The sequence below is a fragment of the Carassius auratus genome, chromosome 1 (genome assembly GCF_003368295.1).
Source record: "Carassius auratus strain Wakin chromosome 1, ASM336829v1, whole genome shotgun sequence".
Taxonomy (NCBI): Eukaryota; Metazoa; Chordata; class Actinopteri; order Cypriniformes; family Cyprinidae; genus Carassius; species Carassius auratus.
The window spans coordinates 31,481,049-31,499,291 of record NC_039243.1 but is presented as its reverse complement, the minus strand read 5'-3'; the positions used below and the strand labels follow the sequence as shown (position 1 = coordinate 31,499,291).

At 34.3% G+C, this 18,243-nt stretch overlaps 2 protein-coding genes across 4 annotated transcripts in view; both read left to right on the top strand.

The window, feature by feature from the left end:
• LOC113107568 (LIM domain-binding protein 2) overlaps window positions 1-3,879 on the top strand; it is a 12,053-nt gene extending 8,174 nt beyond the window's left edge. The window contains exons 8-10 of one of the 2 annotated variants that reach the window (XM_026270182.1): window positions 616-740; window positions 2,337-2,396; window positions 3,081-3,215. In XM_026270182.1, the coding sequence (XP_026125967.1) occupies window positions 616-740; window positions 2,337-2,396 (185 nt within the window). In that variant the 3' untranslated portion in view covers window positions 3,081-3,215. Of the gene's footprint in view, window positions 1-615; window positions 741-2,336; window positions 2,397-3,080 lie in introns of both variants that reach the window. The other variant, XM_026270174.1, reaches the window with a different exon arrangement.
• Window positions 3,880-5,392: 1,513 nt separating this feature from the next.
• LOC113107553 (transmembrane anterior posterior transformation protein 1 homolog) lies at window positions 5,393-17,783 on the top strand. Of its 2 annotated transcripts, XM_026270152.1 has the most exons (15): window positions 5,393-5,601; window positions 7,747-7,877; window positions 8,119-8,237; window positions 8,381-8,413; window positions 10,301-10,463; window positions 10,543-10,678; window positions 10,860-10,957; window positions 11,104-11,173; window positions 11,264-11,344; window positions 11,431-11,540; window positions 14,034-14,093; window positions 14,251-14,319; window positions 14,549-14,625; window positions 15,120-15,286; window positions 15,491-17,783. In XM_026270152.1, the coding sequence occupies exons 1-15, from the start codon at window positions 5,400-5,402 to the stop codon at window positions 15,721-15,723; spliced, it is 1,749 nt and encodes a 582-aa protein (XP_026125937.1). In that variant the 5' UTR covers window positions 5,393-5,399; the 3' UTR covers window positions 15,724-17,783. The 2 variants fall into 2 exon arrangements, with proteins under 2 accessions (XP_026125937.1, XP_026125945.1); XM_026270160.1 differs by lacking the exon at window positions 8,381-8,413.
• The last annotated feature ends 460 nt before the right edge of the window (window positions 17,784-18,243 follow it).

Here is an 18,243-nt window from a genome sequence, read left to right as displayed (position 1 = left end):
TTTTTTGCTTTGCAGAGCCTCAAACACTGAGGTTGGAAGTTTCTTCCATACTCATACCTCTAAATATTTAATAATAAAAAATAAAAAAATTATTCAACCTGAACAGCATCAATCCAATAAAAATGTCTCACTGATACTGCTAGAATATTCTGCATTCAAAATCTAACCAACTGCAGTGATGCAATATTTGCATACTGTATTGTGATTTGTCTACTTCTTCTTTTTTTTTTTTTTTTTGCATCCGTTTGCATAGTCAATTTTAAACTGATCTCGCAGTTCTTGCATATAAAGCTATGTTTTCAATGTGCAAAGCACTGCATTATCGCTAAATTCAAAATATCCTTTTTTTTTCTTTAGAAATGCCAAATCAAATTGTTTCTGTTCTCCTGCATAAATACTAAAGAATGTCTTATGACCACTACACTTTTGATGATTTAATTTGCAGTGTTCATTAGCATTTAAAAATATACAGTATATCTATAAGTACAGTATATATGATATCTCTGTATTTGTTCCCATCTATTAATCCACTCTGTTTTCACTCATTTTACAACATGCATGGAATGCAATGTTGATTCATTTTGCATTATGCTGTGTTTATCTTTTGATTGACAGCAGAGCCAGCCAAACCAGCAACAAAGAGACGGAGGAGGAGGAACTCAGCTGGTAGCGCGTCCAATAGCAACACAGGAAACAGCAAGAAGCGCAGCACAGCCAATAACTTCAGCCTTCCTTCACAGGTACATCTCATACACACAGAAGTTTACCCTGAGGCTATGTTCAGAATGTGTATTTACTGTACCACACTGCCATTCTACTACTACTATTCCTGCAGTGTGTAGAATGTATAATTTGAGCAGTATGCTAATTTCTCAGGATACACAGCTAAAAACTACAGATTAAAATGCGCAGTGGAGTACTGTATCCCATGATGCAGTGTGTTCAACCTTAAATAAACCTCTTCAAACAACAAACAGGCATTATCACTGTTAAACACCAACAATAAAATCTAAACAGCATGCACTGAAAGAAAAAAAAATGTTATATAATTAAAATTAAAACTATAAAAATTAAATCTAATTACATAATTAAATTACTGCACTAATTGCTCTCTAAAATGCATTGCATTACTTATAACTAATTACTTCCAAAATCCCATATTAACCTCAACCTGTTGAAGAATACAAGGATAGACATGAAATATAAAATTGCATGAATTATTCTTGAACTGTCCAGGGATTGAGGTTAAATTAATAATATACCTTTTAACATTAAATGTTACATTTTTATGTTAAATATAATTGTTATGTGGTCTCTACAGTATTTAATGCATTTATATTGCACACTGAAGTAAGTGTAATTAAAGTAAGTAGTCCATTACTTAACTTTTCAAGGGAAAAGTAATTAAATGACAGTATTAATTACTTGGTGATGCATTACACCAAACACTGCTTACAAATAATAAATGATGAAAAATATAAAAGCAAATTATAAAATAAATTAAATAAAACTTAATCAAATCATTTCAGTATTTTTTTTTTTAATTGATTTAACTTATTTCTTTTTTTCAGCTGCTTTAAGTATTGAAATAAAATAATTTCAAACCATTTTTAAATGGCACAAAAATTGGACCAGCTTTACCAAATATGTAACATGTAATATGTATGCGTTAAATGTGACCTTTAATTTTCAGTGTTATGAATCTCTATTGACAGATTTTTTGGATGACCAAAAGCTAAGATTATTTATTTATGAAAAAATTGGAATCTGAATGCAAAATAATAATAATAATATTTTTTAAGATCACATTTAACTCTCCAGAACTCACTGAATTCAAATAAAAAATGTGAACTTGTAAGATTAAGTATATACTGCAGAGTTTTCAGAACATAGTAAGCAAGTATTCCATTCTGAACACAGATACTCGCAGATAATCACTGGTCCACACTGAAAAGATCATATAAGGGAGATAAACTAAAATTTATATATGGAGAATGTTTGGACGTCTGTACTGTGTGTGTGTGTGTGTGTGTGTGTGAATACCATAAAGCAGTTTAGAGAAGGAGGGACAGAGAGAGCAGCATCTTATTTTCCCATATTGTACTATTTCTGTGCAATGTATTATTATATTTCAAGTCAATACCTGAATTTTATTGTTTTACTGTTTATAATAAGTAACAATTAGTTTCCAGTGTGATTGTAATTTGTAATATTAGAGTATTTAAAAAAATATATATAGTCATTTGTCTACTCTGATTATTATTATTTTTGTAATTGACACTAATTAGCCGTAATTGATTTGATGATAATTAGTATTGTCCGTCTCTGGTCCCCAGCCTAAACGTGTCGCCGGGGAAACGAGGGGTGGCGGGTGGCTGGAGGCGGAGCTTAGCTAGGTGAGTGACACATGCAGACAGTTATCAAGCAGCATGTGCTGTCTTAACGAGCTACTTAGCAATGCAAATTTGATTAATTAGCACATATGTTGTTATTTAGGTGTTCTCTGTCTGAAAAAAAAAAATCTAATTGAAGACCAAAGAGCTAGTATCTGGAGACAAGTTTGTGTGCATGTGTGTGTATGACTGCGTATTTAACAAAGCTTGTGTGTACACCCATGTTTTTTATATATGTAAATATATTATTATTATCTACTGTATGCTTGCATTAGCTATATTACAAGTTTAGTTTTTGGAAAAATAACAGCCATAAATTATTCTGCTTTCTGTCGGCTTTTTTCTCTCTCTTTTTACTCCCCCACCATTCTCTCTCTCTCTCTCTCTCTCTCTCTCTCTCTCTCTCTCTCTCTCTCTCTCTCTCTCTCTCTCTCCCCCCCTCTCTCCGTCTCTCTCTCTCTCTCTCTCTCTCTCTCTCCCTCTCTCCCCCCCTCCCCCCCTCCTCTCCCTCCCTCTCTCTCCCCCCCCTCCCCCCTCCCCCTCCTCTCCCTCCCTCTCTCTCTCTCTCCCTCCCTCCCTCCCTCCCTCATTCTCTCTCTCCCTCCCTCCCTCCCTCCCTCCCTCCCTCTCTCTCTCTATCTCCCTCCCTCCCTCCCTCTCTCTCTCTCTCCCTCCCTCTCTCTCTAGGATGTGATGATGGTAGGAGAGCCCTCTCTAATGGGAGGGGAGTTGGGTGACGTGGACGAGCGTTTGATCACACGCCTAGAGAACGAACAATACGACCCCGTCAACGGTCTCCATGATGACGGTCTCCATGACTACACCGACTCACCGACACTTGGAAACGGCAGCTCCTGGAACAGCCAGCACCCTAGCAACCAGGACAGTAAGGCAGATACCATGGCGATGCAGCAGTTGGAGTAATGTGATCTGACAGTGGGTAGCTATGGCAACGGTGCTGTCAAGGGATGGGATGGGGGAATCTTCATCTGTAGAGGAGAGATTGCTGGAGAGAGGTGTGTGTCTGTGTGTGTGTGCATGCTTGCGTTTATGTTGGTGTAACACAGTATTCCATACTTGAGACATACAGCTTCAACCATTTAAGGTAAAAAAAAAAATCTGTTCATTTCATAAAAGAATTTTTCAGCCTTTTTAAAAACTCAGTGGATCTCTTGGCTTCATTCTGTGCCATACTGTTTGGTTTCTACGACAATGTTTTAGTGCCACGTTGAAATAAAAAAAAATCTAAGACTATGAGATTAAAGTTGTAATATTTCGAAAATAAAGTCAAAATGTTTCGAGAATAAAATTTAAATATTACGAGAATAAAGTCGAATTATTATGAGAATAAATTCGTAATACTATAAGAATAAAGTTGAAATATTATGAGAATAAAATTGAAATATTACGAGAATAAGGTTGAAATACTACGAGAATAATGTCGAAATATTATGAGAATAAAGTCGAAATATCACTAGAATAAAGTCGTAATACTACGTGAATAAAGTCGAAATATTACGAGAATAATGTCAAAATATTACGAGAATAAAGTCGAAATGTTTCGAGAATAATGTTAAAATGTTTCGAGAATAATGTCAAAATGTTTCGAGAATAAAGTCGAAATATCACGAGAATAAAGTCGAAATATCACGAGAATAAAGTCGAAATGTTTCGAAAATAATGTCAAAATGTTTAGAGAATAATGTCGAAATATTACGAGAAAAAAATCAAAATATTACAAGAATAAAGTCATAATACTACGAGAATAAAGGCCTAAATCTCTTAACATTTCGACTTTATTCTCCTAATATTTCGACTTTAATCTTTTAATATTTCAACTTTAAAAACATTTAGATTTTATTCTCGTAATATTCCAACTTTATTCTCGTTATATTTTGACTTTATTCTCGTAATATTTCAACTTTATTATCGTAGTATTACAACTTTATTCTCGTAATATTTAGACTTCAATCTCGTAATATTTCGACTTTATTCTCAAAACATTTAGACTTTGTTCTCGTAATATTTTGACTTTATTCTCAAAACATTTTGACTTTATTCTCGTAATATTTCAACTTTATTTTCAAAATATAATGACTTCAATCTCGTGATCTTAGAATTTTTTTTACGTGGCACTAAAACGCTGTCGTAGGTTTCGCTACAACAACTCAATGAAAAAAATTCCCATTGTGAGCATTAATGCAGATATCTTTATTGCTCTAAAGTTTAATGCCTATTGTAAAACACATGCAGATCTGTGCTGTTAGTTGTGTATTTTATGTATGGTTTCAATCATTTGCATTAATAAAATGTGTTTGGTTATGACTTCAGACTCTGTGTTTTGTTATTGATATCAATATAATAAATGTAAAAAAAATAAAAATAATCGAGGGCACAAAGTAAATTATTTGTAATCTAAAAAGTGGCAAAGCTATGTATTTATTTATATAACGTTAATACCTAAATAAATAAATAAATAAAAACATATCTGAATATTTCGCCCCCTCTTGAGGTCGAAGAAAGTTCCCCATAAAATCCTGTCATTTTTTCATTCTCACCTTGTTCCAAACTTACATGACTTTTTTTATGTAAAACATAATAATATATTTTGAGAAATGTTGGTAGTGGTACCCAAACAGTATTGGGGACCATCGACGTCTATTGTATGCGCTTTGTTTTATATTGACATTTAAAAATACTCGTAATCAGACAACAGTTGCTATTTTATTGATTACATGATATTATTAGCAATGGCAAAAATTTATTATTTATATGCACTTAGAAACTCTTCTAGTTTTGTGGGCATTATGTAACAAACAGGTGTCTTATTACATAAATGGAATAATTCAGCCCATAACTGATAAAAGAAGAATTAATTATTTAAACACAGTTTAGGGTTACCTTGTTTCTTTATGAAAGTTACCAGCTGCATTGTGGGAATTGTAGTCGTGCGTCGTGACGTAGGCCGTGAATTTTAGTTTGCGTCCATGACGTAGGCCGTGACGCATGAATGTTGTGTCTGCGAGGATGATGGCGGACTCAGTAGCGACTGGCCTTGCGGACGAAAATGAGACCGAAAATGAGGATAAAGAGAGGGAGAAACGACTCTTCAGAGAGACGAAGGAACAAGCCGCATCAGACCTCACAGAAACTCTGGGATTTTACGAGAGGAAGGCGAAATACAAAGAGAGAAAGAGCAATGTGTCAGGTAAGTTACGAGTGACAGACAGCGGCTCTGTGCGCTGTTTACAACCTAACGTTACATAGACAGCATCATAATAAACACATTAGGAAAATCTAAGGTAAGCAGTGTTTGATATAAACATCGAAAGACAGGGTTTGAAAAGGCCAAAAAAGGTGATTGCATCAATTCTGTGTGAAGCGTCATCAGTAAGTCACTAGTGCTTATTTAACGCTACCTTTAACAAGATCAGATACTTCGGCGTGTATCGGTTTATTTAAGGCACCGTGAATACGGTTTGGCTCATGTGACCCTTCAGCCGCTTGAATAACAAGCCTAACGTTAACTTTAGTAGCACGAGGATCAAATCAGGTGTGAAGATGAGAATAAAGACCTGAGCTGCATCAGCATCTTCCCTGAAATCATCCCCATCATCATTTCAACAAATGGAAGGACACTGAATCTTATATTCATAATAACCTCATATAACCTCTTATTAATAAGCTGTTGGGAATAAAGCTGGTGTGTTTTCATATATCTGTTTACACGAGTTTGCTTAGAAAACAAAACTCTCATCATTGTTATTGGTAGTTAAAAATAAATAAATAAATACATTTATGCATTTACTTTTATCCAAAGCGACTGACAATTCATTAAGGCTAACATTTTTCTGAAAGTGGCAAACAGTTATATAATATATAATATAATCTCATACATTTGTAATTGACTATAAAAATTGATATTCGTCTTTATAAAATAAAACATTCATATGCAGGTGTATGCATATAACGGGATGCATTTTTTTTTAAAAATCGTAATCATTTTATGATTCGTTTAATTACCGAAATAATAACTTGAACTCTCTGAAGGGATACTTCAAGTAAATATGTTTTGCCAAAAGGGGTTCAATTCCTGAGGAAGCAAAAATGTATCCAAACAACCTAATTTTAAATGGAAATAATGTATGAAACAAGAGCCTCTCTCTGTTATTTTTTCTTGCCATGAGTCTAAAGCTTTTAGACATCATCATGGACTCATGTTCATTGGATGATACATTTAGTCATTTTATCATACAAGAAACTTAAACTGTTTGTTTTCCCATTCACTGTGATCATCCTCAAGTTTAACCTTCTCTATTACTGTTAGAAACAGAAAGTAAGTACTGTGTGTGTTGGCCACAGAACGCATTCACAGTGTGTGCTGTTTATCTCAGAACGCTCTCGTGCTCTTATCACAACACATTTGGCCTCAGGTCAACATAAACATGCCCTAAAAGCAGTCCAGCACTTTCTGTGCTTCTTTTATGTCACTTAGCTGTCCTGTTGTAAAATCAATGGCAACAATGTTCCTAATCATATCACAGAACTGCTGCAGTATTGTAAACATAGTGGAAAGAAATACGTGTGTATTGTGGATTTGTGAGAGGATTATTGCTTAATGTAGTTCTTAGGTTTGGACAGTGATGTCCACATCTGGAAAATCTGGGATTTAAATTTAAACTTGAAATTTAAACAAAGTTAAATGCAAAATAAAAAGATGTGGCTCATAAACATATGCACTTTATCTTCACTTGAAAGAAAGCGCTCTAAATAAACAAACAGTGAGCCTGTGCTTTTTGTTTTGGTTTATTTTATTTTTTTATTTATTTTATTATTTTGTTTGCTTTGTTTGAACCTTTCTCCATTATTGCAGATGGTTAAAGAAAGACTATTTTCATTAAAAACTAAGATGGACAATTCCAACATTCCAGAAATTTTGGAAACTTTCCAGGATTAATATTAAGTCATAATCATTTTGGAATGTTTGCAACCCTATTCCAAACACTGAATTAAGTAGTGTTACAATGAACACAGCATGAGTACAAAAAAAACTTGCAATTTATAACAGGCACGATGCAAAGGAAATGACTCAAAATTATCAGAATTATCTAATGAATAAAAATCTTCCGTCTTATTTTGTAAAACTATATTCTAAAATCCTAATTCATTTTTAAAAGAGTAATTTCACAAGTGGACTCAAACTTCTGAAACCCACTTTTGGTTGCAAAAAAATAATGAGTTAAATAATGCTAAATAATGAGTAAAATGCTTTTCATTGTGCTGGCCTATGCATTAATGTGTGTGTTCATTGATGTGTGTGTATGTGTGTGTGTGTGTGTGTGTGTGTGTGCAGATCTCTCTCTGGTGAGGTTTATCAGTGCTGAGTTGACTAGAGGATATTTTCTGGAACACAATGAGGCTAAATACACCGAGCGGAGAGAGAAGGTCTACACCTGCCTGCGTATCCCGAAAGAACTGGAGAAGGTAAGGTACCAAACGCAAATGAATAAAACTACAACGCCTAAGTAAAATAATAGAACCGCTTCCTTTATTTCACTGCGCATTAAAGCTGATGTGTTTGATTGATCTGCCACCAAACAGTATTACAAAAAAATAAATTTTATCTACTACTTAATGGTCCTTTTTTTGTAATACTGGAGCCAGTTTGAAGTAAGTTCTAGCACATCTAGGACTATAAATGATCTCTCTTATTCTCTCTCTGCAGCTGATGATGTTTGGGTTTTTCCTGTGTCTGGATGTGTTTCTGTACGTGTTCACTCTGCTGCCTCTCAGAGTGTTGCTAGCCTTGGTCCGACTGCTGACACTGCCCTGCTGTGGCCTCAGGTAATGCATGGAGGGATATTCCCAAAAGTAGCACTTTCATAAAATTCTGATCCACCTTTTTTTTTTATGCACACAAATACCTACCCACACTTAAGTCCAAAATGATTGTAGCTGCTGTTCACTGAATATTCTTCTGCCTGCAGGGCTAGTATATGCCCCTACTGCAAAAAGAGCAGGTATGCAGAAAATAATTACAGCAGCTGCTTTAAGCACACACACACACACACACGTGCTGATATGATTGCAGCGGCTGTGTTCAAACACACATTCACATGCACACACACACTAGGCTGCAGTTGCCAAAGCTGTCTAATTTTACACCGTTGTGCTTTGGTTTCACCCTGGACTACTAAAATCATCTGAGATCGTTCCCAGAATTCTCCTGTTCTTCTTTCAGTGTTTAGGGTGTACTTGCATGAGCGGTCACAGGATGGCAGTGTGGTCACTTTTTAACAAGAGATCAGAAGAGAAATGATGTTTGTAAAATGCATCTGATAATGGAAAATCAGTAAATTGTGTTCAGTGCATGCATAACATGATCCTAAAGAACGTAGATTTTATTTTCAGCAAGACTAAGTAGTTAGCACCCCAGTGTAAATACTAACACTGTGTGCATTTATCTAGTAACAAACACTTTTAGAATAGTGTGTTATTATACACTGCCTTTCAAAAGTTTTGGGTTTTTTAAGTATGTATTTATTTTTTCTAAAATGATTGCCAGGGCAAAATATGGTAAAAATAAGTTATACTGATAAAATACAATCTAAAATAACAATTATATATATGTTTTTGAAAGAAGTTTCTTCTGCTCATCAAGCCTGCATTTATTTGATCAAAAATACAGAAAAAACAGTAATATTGTGAAATATTATTACAACTTAAAATAATAGTTTTCTATTTGAATATACTTTAAAAAATAATTTATTCCTGTGATGCAAAGCTGAATTTTCAGCATCATTACTCCAGCCTTCAGTGTCACATGTAACATCAGTCGATCACATGATCATTTAGAAATCATTCTAATATTCTGATTTATTATGAGTGTTGGAAACAGTTCTGCTGTCTAATATATTTGATCAATAAAAGGTTCAAAAGAACTACATTTATTAAAAATAAAATAAAAATTCTAATAATATATTTTCTTTACTATCACTTTTTAGCAATTTAACACATCCTTGCTGAATAAAAGTATTGATTTTATTAAAAAATAAGAAAGAAAACAAATTACTGACCCCAAATTACTGACCAGTAGTGTATATTGTTATTACTAAATATTTATATTTTAAAAACATAGCTTCTTTTTTTTTTTTTTTTACTTTTAATTCATCAAAGTATCCTAAAAAAGTATCACATGTTCTGAAAAAATATTAAGCAGCAGAACTGTTTCCAACTTTGATAATGAATCATCATATTAGAATAATTTCTAAAGGATCATGTGATAATGATCCTAAAAATTCAGCTTTGCATCACAGAAATAAATGATAATTTAAAGTATAATAAATGTAAAAACAATTATTTTAAATTGTAATAATATATCACAATATAAAAAAAAAAAAATCTGTATTTTTGATCAAATAAATGCAGGCTTGATGAGCAGAAGAAACTTCTTTCAAAAACATTAAAAATAGTAATGTTTCCAAACTTTTGGTCTATACTATATATATATATATATATATATATATATATATATATATATATATATATATATATATATATATATATATATATATATATATATATATATATATATAAAATGCATGTCTAATTTTTTTTTATATATAAAGCCATGCAGTCTAATTTTCTAAAGATTTATTGCACAGGAAACATTTCTTATTTTTATCAGTGTTAAAAACAGTTCTGCTGCTTTATGTTTGTGGAAGCATGATGCACAACAGTGTGTGACTCAAGATCACTAACCCTGTGGCTGTACGTGGAAGAAGATCTTACTAAAAGAGGAACTGCTTTGTGATTATAATCAGCCACAATATAGTAATTCCAGATGTCTATGGAGCCAGTTTAACCAGATGATGTTTTTTCTTCTTCTTATGTGTGTGTGTTTGCAGTGGATCTCGTATCTTGCAGCCCGCTCAGGTGTGTGATGTTCTGAAGGGTGTCATTATGATCCTGTGTTATTTCATGATGCATTATGTGGATTATTCCATGATGTACCACATGATCCGGGGTCAGTCTGTCATAAAACTCTACATCATCTACAACATGCTGGAGGTAGGGTATCACATCACTCACATTTGTTGCTATTGTAGTAGCAATAGCAGAATGAACACGCTCTCTTTTTCTCCTCTAGGTGGCAGATCGCTTGTTTTCATCTTTCGGACAGGATATTCTGGATGCTTTGTACTGGACTGCCACTGAACCGAAAGAGAGGAAGAGAGCTCATATAGGAGTCATCCCACATTTCTTCATGGCTGTTCTCTACGTCTGTATCCTTCACACTAGCGCCATGCCCCATTAAATACAAAGTTCTGTGTGAAATCTATCCTATGGCATTGAAACTGCTCAGTGCTATTAAAAAAAAATACTATTTTAAATTCAAGTTTTGTGTAATTTTTGACCTTTTTACAATCAGTCGGAGGTTATAACTTTCCTTAATTTATAATGCAGTTATGCATGCCATTCTGATTATGGTTCAGGCCACCACACTGAATGTGGCTTTCAATTCACATAACAAGTCGCTGCTTACCATCATGATGTCTAATAATGTGAGTACAAGCACAGCGAGCATTAAATACACTCAAACTGACCTTAATCTCTGCATGTTACATTATATTTCATTATGAAAGAACAGAAGCTTTCATAGGCTACCTCTGTTTGTATTGATGTAGTGTCTGTGTTTTTCTCTGTGAAGTTTGTTGAGATCAAAGGAAGCGTATTCAAGAAATTTGAGAAAAACAACCTCTTCCAGATGTCTAATAGCGGTAGGTACATATATATTTAGCAAATGAAAACACGTCTGTCTCAGCTTGTCACCAGTCTCACCGTCACTTTTTCCTGTTTTCACACTATAGACATTAAAGAAAGATTTACAAACTACATACTCTTACTAATCGTCTGTCTCAGAAACATGGAGCAGTTCTCCTGGAACCCAGGTATCTTTTGTCAACAGCTGATGCATTTCAGTTTGTGCCTATACATGACATTGAGGTGTGTATTAATCTTTGATTATTGGTTACAGATCATCTATGGGTGTTGTTTCCTGATGTTTGTATGGTGATCGCTTCAGAAATTGCAGTGGACGTTGTCAAACATGCCTTCATCACCAAGTTTAACGACATCACGGCAGATGTGAGTTGCATGGTATACCAGCCCTAAAATACTGGCAGTGCCATAGTGTTCTTTAAACAGTAGTAACATAAATATGATATTTAAGTAGCTAACATGATATGCATTATAACAGGATTTCTAGCACAACCAAAATGTGGAAAATTTGGAGTTACATATACACTACCAGTACCAGGCACAATTCAGCAAGAACTAAAATATTGTGAAATATTAAATAAAATTAATATTTTTTGTGTAATATTAAATACAAATAAATTAGGGATGCACGATATTGGATTTTGGCCGATATTCGATATGCCGATATTTTCAAAATAATTTTGCCCGATACCGATATATATAAACATTTTCGCCTGATATATTTAAACTTTAATTTTACTGAAGAGAAAACCATGTATCTCTTCTATACTGATTCTACCATAAATGTATTATTTTACAAATGTAGACAGACATTCACACCTGAAAAACAGGTCAATTATTTCACTTGGAGAATATCGGTTTGGCTCATCGGCAGAAATATTCATATCGGCCGATACCGATGATGGTCATTTTAAGCTTTTATCGGCCGATACCGATGTTGTGCCGATATTATCGTGCATCCCTAAAATAAATAATAATATAACATTTTATAACAAAAATCACATCCATACAACATGCATCACCATAAACACAAATAATGTAATTGCGATTAAAGGGATAGTTTACAATTTTGGGGATAATATTCTGTTAAGATATTGAGAAAACTTGTAAGTAGATTAAAAAAAACATTGGAGGAACTAAAAATGAAATCCTGTCACTTAAATGCATTAGTAATTTAGGGCTTATTTTAAAGGGAAGGTTTGTAAGCATTACCTAATGCTATTGAAATGACAAGACACTAGTATGCATACATTGATCTAGAAAATAAAAACTAAAGAAAACAACATGAGAACTATGGCATGTCCTTTTTAAACCAAAGTGCTCCCCCACACGCAGATACTGGACTGTTCCTTCTTGTCTGAAAAACTAAAAACTCTGTTCCAGTCGAAAGAAAGTCTATACAAAGAGAGACAGGTTCCCTTTGGGAGGGTGTCTGAAAATCAGCACCGCTCCCAGTGTCTTTGATAACCCTGACAGATCCACTGACCCAGATCTATCAGCACACACAGAGCCAGCACTGGGATGGTTTCATGGATTCTGTCCAGTACAGAGCCCCTCTTCTCTCTACTCATAAGATAACCGATAAGTAGGGAAGCACCGATACCATTTTTTTTCAAAACCGATCCGATTCCAAAAATTCTTTAGTATCAGCTGATACAAAAACTTTATGGTGCTTTATAATGTTTTTTGTGCCTTTTGTGGGGCAGTTACACAGAATAGTATATTCACTGTATCGGTTTTGCTTGACCGATATCTGATATGGCAGTATCGGTGCCGATAATGATACTTTGTATCGTATCGGATCGGTGCATCTCTGATGATTCATGACACTACAAACTAAAAGGTCCTTAAAAATGGGTCTAAAAGAGGTACAATAGAAGCAAAAGATGAGCACGATAGGGGTGGAGCAGCCGGAATACACTGTGGATGAGGGGTAGAGATGTTTGTAAGGACAGAAAGAGGAGTGTAGTTACCGGCAGGGATTAGAGACAGATCTGCTTAGTTCAGGCAGGAAGATTAGTGTCACAGCACACACATGCACTTTTCTCTCTCGTACAGCATCTTTTCTAAAGGGGGACACTATATTTATTTTGGGATCATTTTTAGCAGTTGTACCATATTCAGTATACATCTTAATGTTTATGATTTTTGTTTATTAAATAGCTTTTTTTTTTTATCAGTAAATGCATTTCAACCAAACTCCACTTGTTATTAAAGTGACATCAAACGCCTATTTACAAGTTTTGTAAACCTTTTTTTGATTGATATTTGAGAAAATATTCAAATTTGTTTAGAATACTGAATTTTTTATTTTCCTGAGCTGTTACTCATAACCATCAGAATTAAAACAAAAAACTCTTGAAATATTTCAGTGTGTGTGCAATGAATCTAGAATATAAGAACGTTTGCTTTTTTAAATTAAATTACAAAAAAATAAATAACTCTTCCATGATATTCAAATTTTTTTTAGATGCACCTGTAATTAAAAATAAATAAATAAATACAGAATCAATGCACAGGTTTGTTGGGTAAAATACAAATATGTGTAAAATGCCATCGTTAACTGTCTGAAATGAAGACTACGCTGTCATATTCCCTTGAAATGATAAATAGCGAATACCACACCAACACAAAACTTTCGTTATGTTTTATTTATATCGTTTTTAGTAAATACAAATGTGATCTGTTGTTTGTAATTATGGTAATGTCTGTCCAAAGACCACCTCAACTGCACAAAACAGCTCCAAAGCTACGTCCTGCTTGAAATCATCTTAACTTCATTACTTATACAGTAACTGTGTGTGTGTGTGTGTGTGTGTGTGTGTGTGTGTGTGTGTGTGTGTGTGTGTGTGTGTGTAGGTCTACAGTGAATACAGAGCAAGCTTGGCATTTGATCTGGTCAGCAGCAGACAGAAGAATGTAAGTGGATGCCAGATTTACGTCAATTTGTCAAACTATTTTAATTTCAAGCAGTTGCTTGTCTCCTCTTGTTCATGGTTCTGATTGCATTGACTTCATTTGAAAAGCATTTCATCCAGTTTTATAAATGAGCTGCTGATATGTGTGTGTTTTCCAGGCATACACAGACTACAGTGACAGTGTGTCCAGGAGGATGGGCTTCATTCCTCTTCCTCTTGCACTAGTGGTAACCTGCCTCCTTATTTCATAATAATCACAGTATATCTATCGCACAGTACAATATAAAGTCTGTGTAAAGGCAATTCAGAGAATCGAAATGTAATGCTAAAACACGTTTCAAAGACAGTGAACTATGTAGTACTGAATTATGGAGTTCATTTAAAACTTTTTCACCATTTTTCTGTGGCGTAGTATTGCATTATTAGTATTATGCTCATGTAGTATTTGGTTTACAGTTGATCCGAGTGGTGACCAGTTCTGTGAAGATCCAGGGATCTCTGTCCATTGTGTGTGTTGTGCTCTTCTGCCTGGGGTATGAGCTCACTTTTTATAAGTTTATATATATATATATATATATATATATATATATATATATATATATATAAAATCTATTTTTTTTTCATTAAATTTTCACTATGATTTTTCTTTAAATAAACTGATACTTTAAATTAATGAACAGTAATAGTAATGACATTTATAATGTTCAAAAAGTTATTCTCGCTTTAATAATCAAAAGAAACACTGTATTTACATGCTTCATTAAGCACCACAACTGGTATAAAAATAACAATACTTTTATTACTAGTACTAGAGTAATGGCTGCTGAAAATTTAACTTTGTCATCATAGGTAGAAAATACATTTTAACATGTATTACAATAGAAAACAGTTTTTAATTTACAATATCACTGTTTTTGCTCTTAGTGAACAATCGTGTGTCAAAAATGTTACCGATCCCAAACATCTGTAAACAGAAGTGTGTATGATCTGAATGTTGCACTAAGCCTGTGTGTGTGTGTTTATTCAGTATGATCACCCTGAAGGTGCTGAACAGTATTGTGTTGTTGGGGAAATCCTGTAAGTACGTGAAAGAGGCCAATATGGAGGAGAAGCTGTTCCAGAACCCTCCCTCTGCAGCTCCCAGCAGAGCGTCAAGCAGAGCCCATAGAACCAAACACACACGAGAACCAGCAGGTAACACACACACCTTGTGACACACACAACACACCCTGATAATAGATAGCAGAGTCTTACATATGGTAGAAAAATAATGGCAAATGTCTTTGAAACAAAAATTGCATTGAAATGTAATGCATTAATTTAATCTCTCATTATTTGTCCTCCATATTTATAAAAGTGTTATTCTCACTAACCGATTGCGTTCACACCCGTCTGAAGGTGAGCCAGAGGAGGAGGGCTTGTCTGCATCAGTCACCACTCAGCCCAGCCGAAGTGACGAATGCCCCGCCCCTCAGCTCCCCACCAGCCAATCAGATCAGTTCCTCACTACACCAGATGAATCAGAAGAGAAAAGCCTTATTCAGGACGATACCGAACTTAAACACAGGGCGCCTGATAAAGACTTACTGGAGATTGATCGCTTTACTATCTGCGGGAACCGTATCGACTGACGTTGATGTGTGTGAGAGTGACGCCAGGTTTGCACTGAATGCCCGCCCTCTCTGCTAGCTGGATTTGTTTGACATTTGAGCTCGTTGGATTGGGACAGCGAGAAACTGCAGGATATTTATTAACAAGTGATGCACCTAATTTATTTAAGACTTCAACACAGACGGTCAAACACAGTTTTACCCATCTGGAATCCACCGGGTGATGTTTTCAAGAGGTTGGAGATCAGCGGGGGACGGCGGGGTGTATCTTGGTCTGATGGTCGCTGTGCTTACCTTAGGAAGCTTTGAATGAGAAAAGGGATGGATTACATTCCCAAATCACAGATTCTGAAGATTTCATACATATGTGTGGAACTAAATAGGATGCAAATAGTCCAAAAATGTAAAATGCAGTGCTCCAAAACAAATGACAGAAATGCTTAAGTTTGTTTTTTCTCTATTTGCACGCTACAGTTCTCCAATTCCCTCAAAGACTTTTAGTTTGAAAGATAACCATGTTCATTGATGCTCAGTACTGAAATGTAACTACAGATGTCTTTTGCTAATTGTTTTGTTTTTTTGTATCTTTGAGACAGCAGGCTAAAATCCCATATCACGTTTGTTTAGTTATTTATGTTTTCAAGACAGTTGCTCATCTATGACTAAATTTCAGTTTAAAGACAGGGTTACCGATTACAATTTATCATTTTATTTTATTTTTTGCATCATTTGAGGATATGACCTTTTAAAAGGCCATTGTGAAACACATGCCTTTGAATTTTGGATTGATTAAAACGCTGCATCTAAATGAAAGGATCATTGATTAATGCAAGATATTCGCATGGAATCTAAAATGAAGGAATTAAATATTTGGAAGTCAGTTTGTCCCCCGCAAGCGTTTGAACAGAGAGTAAAGTATCAGATGAATTGATACTAAATAGTCAATTAGCAACATTCCAAACGTCAGAATCTTGACCAAAGCAATGCTGAATTTACAGCCTTTTGCTAATATCTTGGGTTTTTACAGGTCAATGAGCTTCAGAATCCAGTAATGTAAGCTAGTAACAATGAGTCAATGTTTCAGAATAACCAACTTATCAGTCAATACACATGATAGTAACAATGCATCATGTATAGTGCGTTATCATCATAGACAGTAATGTTTTGCACATTTGATTTGCATAACAGACCACATTTTTGTGAATCACTTATGTCTCTTTGTAGAGCTGGATGTCAGAATTTAAGTTTTTGTTTTCTCTCTCAGTAATGACAATGATGTTTTTTTATAACATTTATTTTCTTTACTGCTTTTGGCATTTGTATTTCTTGTGTTACAAATGTGTGGCTATAATCGCTTTGCGTTGTAACATTATCATGGTGGCATTTAGTCTGACACTTCACACTCGAGTCATCATGTCAAAAAGGTGCTCAGTTTTTCAAAAAAAAAAAAGGTTTGATTTTAATGATCATTTAGGAAGATTATTACGTGAAAATATCAACTATGCCAAGGAATTGTTTACCCTCCGTTGTCAAACTAATGCAAACTCTGATTCACATTTTTCAAAACCTTTGCATTCACTTTAACTTTCAAAATGATATCAGCGAGTGTTTCTCATTGTTTTTACATTTGAAACACTTGGTGTTAAAGATACTTCTGCTTATTTTTGAAAGAAAGAAAGAATTTTAAGCAGATGTTTGGTTCTGTTGTGCTTTTCAGTGTGATTGCCTGTGCTTTCCCGTAGGTTCAGCCGCCTTTTGGCTCTTGAAATAAAGCTGAAGTGTAGATGTGCTGGATATAGCTCAGTATGGCTCAAAAGGGTGATTTTGCTTGATTGAACCATTCTAATTCATACTCATATCCATTTATTTGGAAATGCATTAAGATCCAGCCATCCCGCTCTTTCCAGACTGCCGTTTTCTCTCATTGGTCGATAACAGTTTGTTGTTTTCGGTGTGTTTTTGTACCCATATTAACTCCAGCCTCTAGAAACTGAAGAGGAATGATCCCTTGTATGTTTCAGAGACAGAATTGGGGAGAGGAATCAGGGCATTGTGTTAATTAAAGTTTTGTTCTTTTTCTACCTTGTTGTTGTGATTGTCATTTGTTTAGTGCTGGAGAATTATATTCTTATTATTATTACTATTCGGATTAGATATCTCAAAAAGACACTCACACGTTTTCATTATATTTCTTCTAGTTTGCTTCATTTTCTTTAATAAGAGTAGCTCTTATGCTTAAATTATCAAAACATTTACTCATTGTCACAAATTTGCTTATTAATTTTGCTCTGTGATCTAAAAACAGTTCGTGAGCTTACATTTGAAATCTATAATTTGAATATATAAAATAATTGTATAAATAGGTACAGTACATAGATCGACCCCATCCTATATAGTAAATAAAATATGTAATTTTCCATGTATAATTACAGTACCAAGAATTCATGTGACTAGTTACATTTTTTCAGATTCAATGCAGGGTATGATACGCAATATTAAAAAATAATAATATTTCTTTATTCTTTTTTTTTCCCTTTGAAA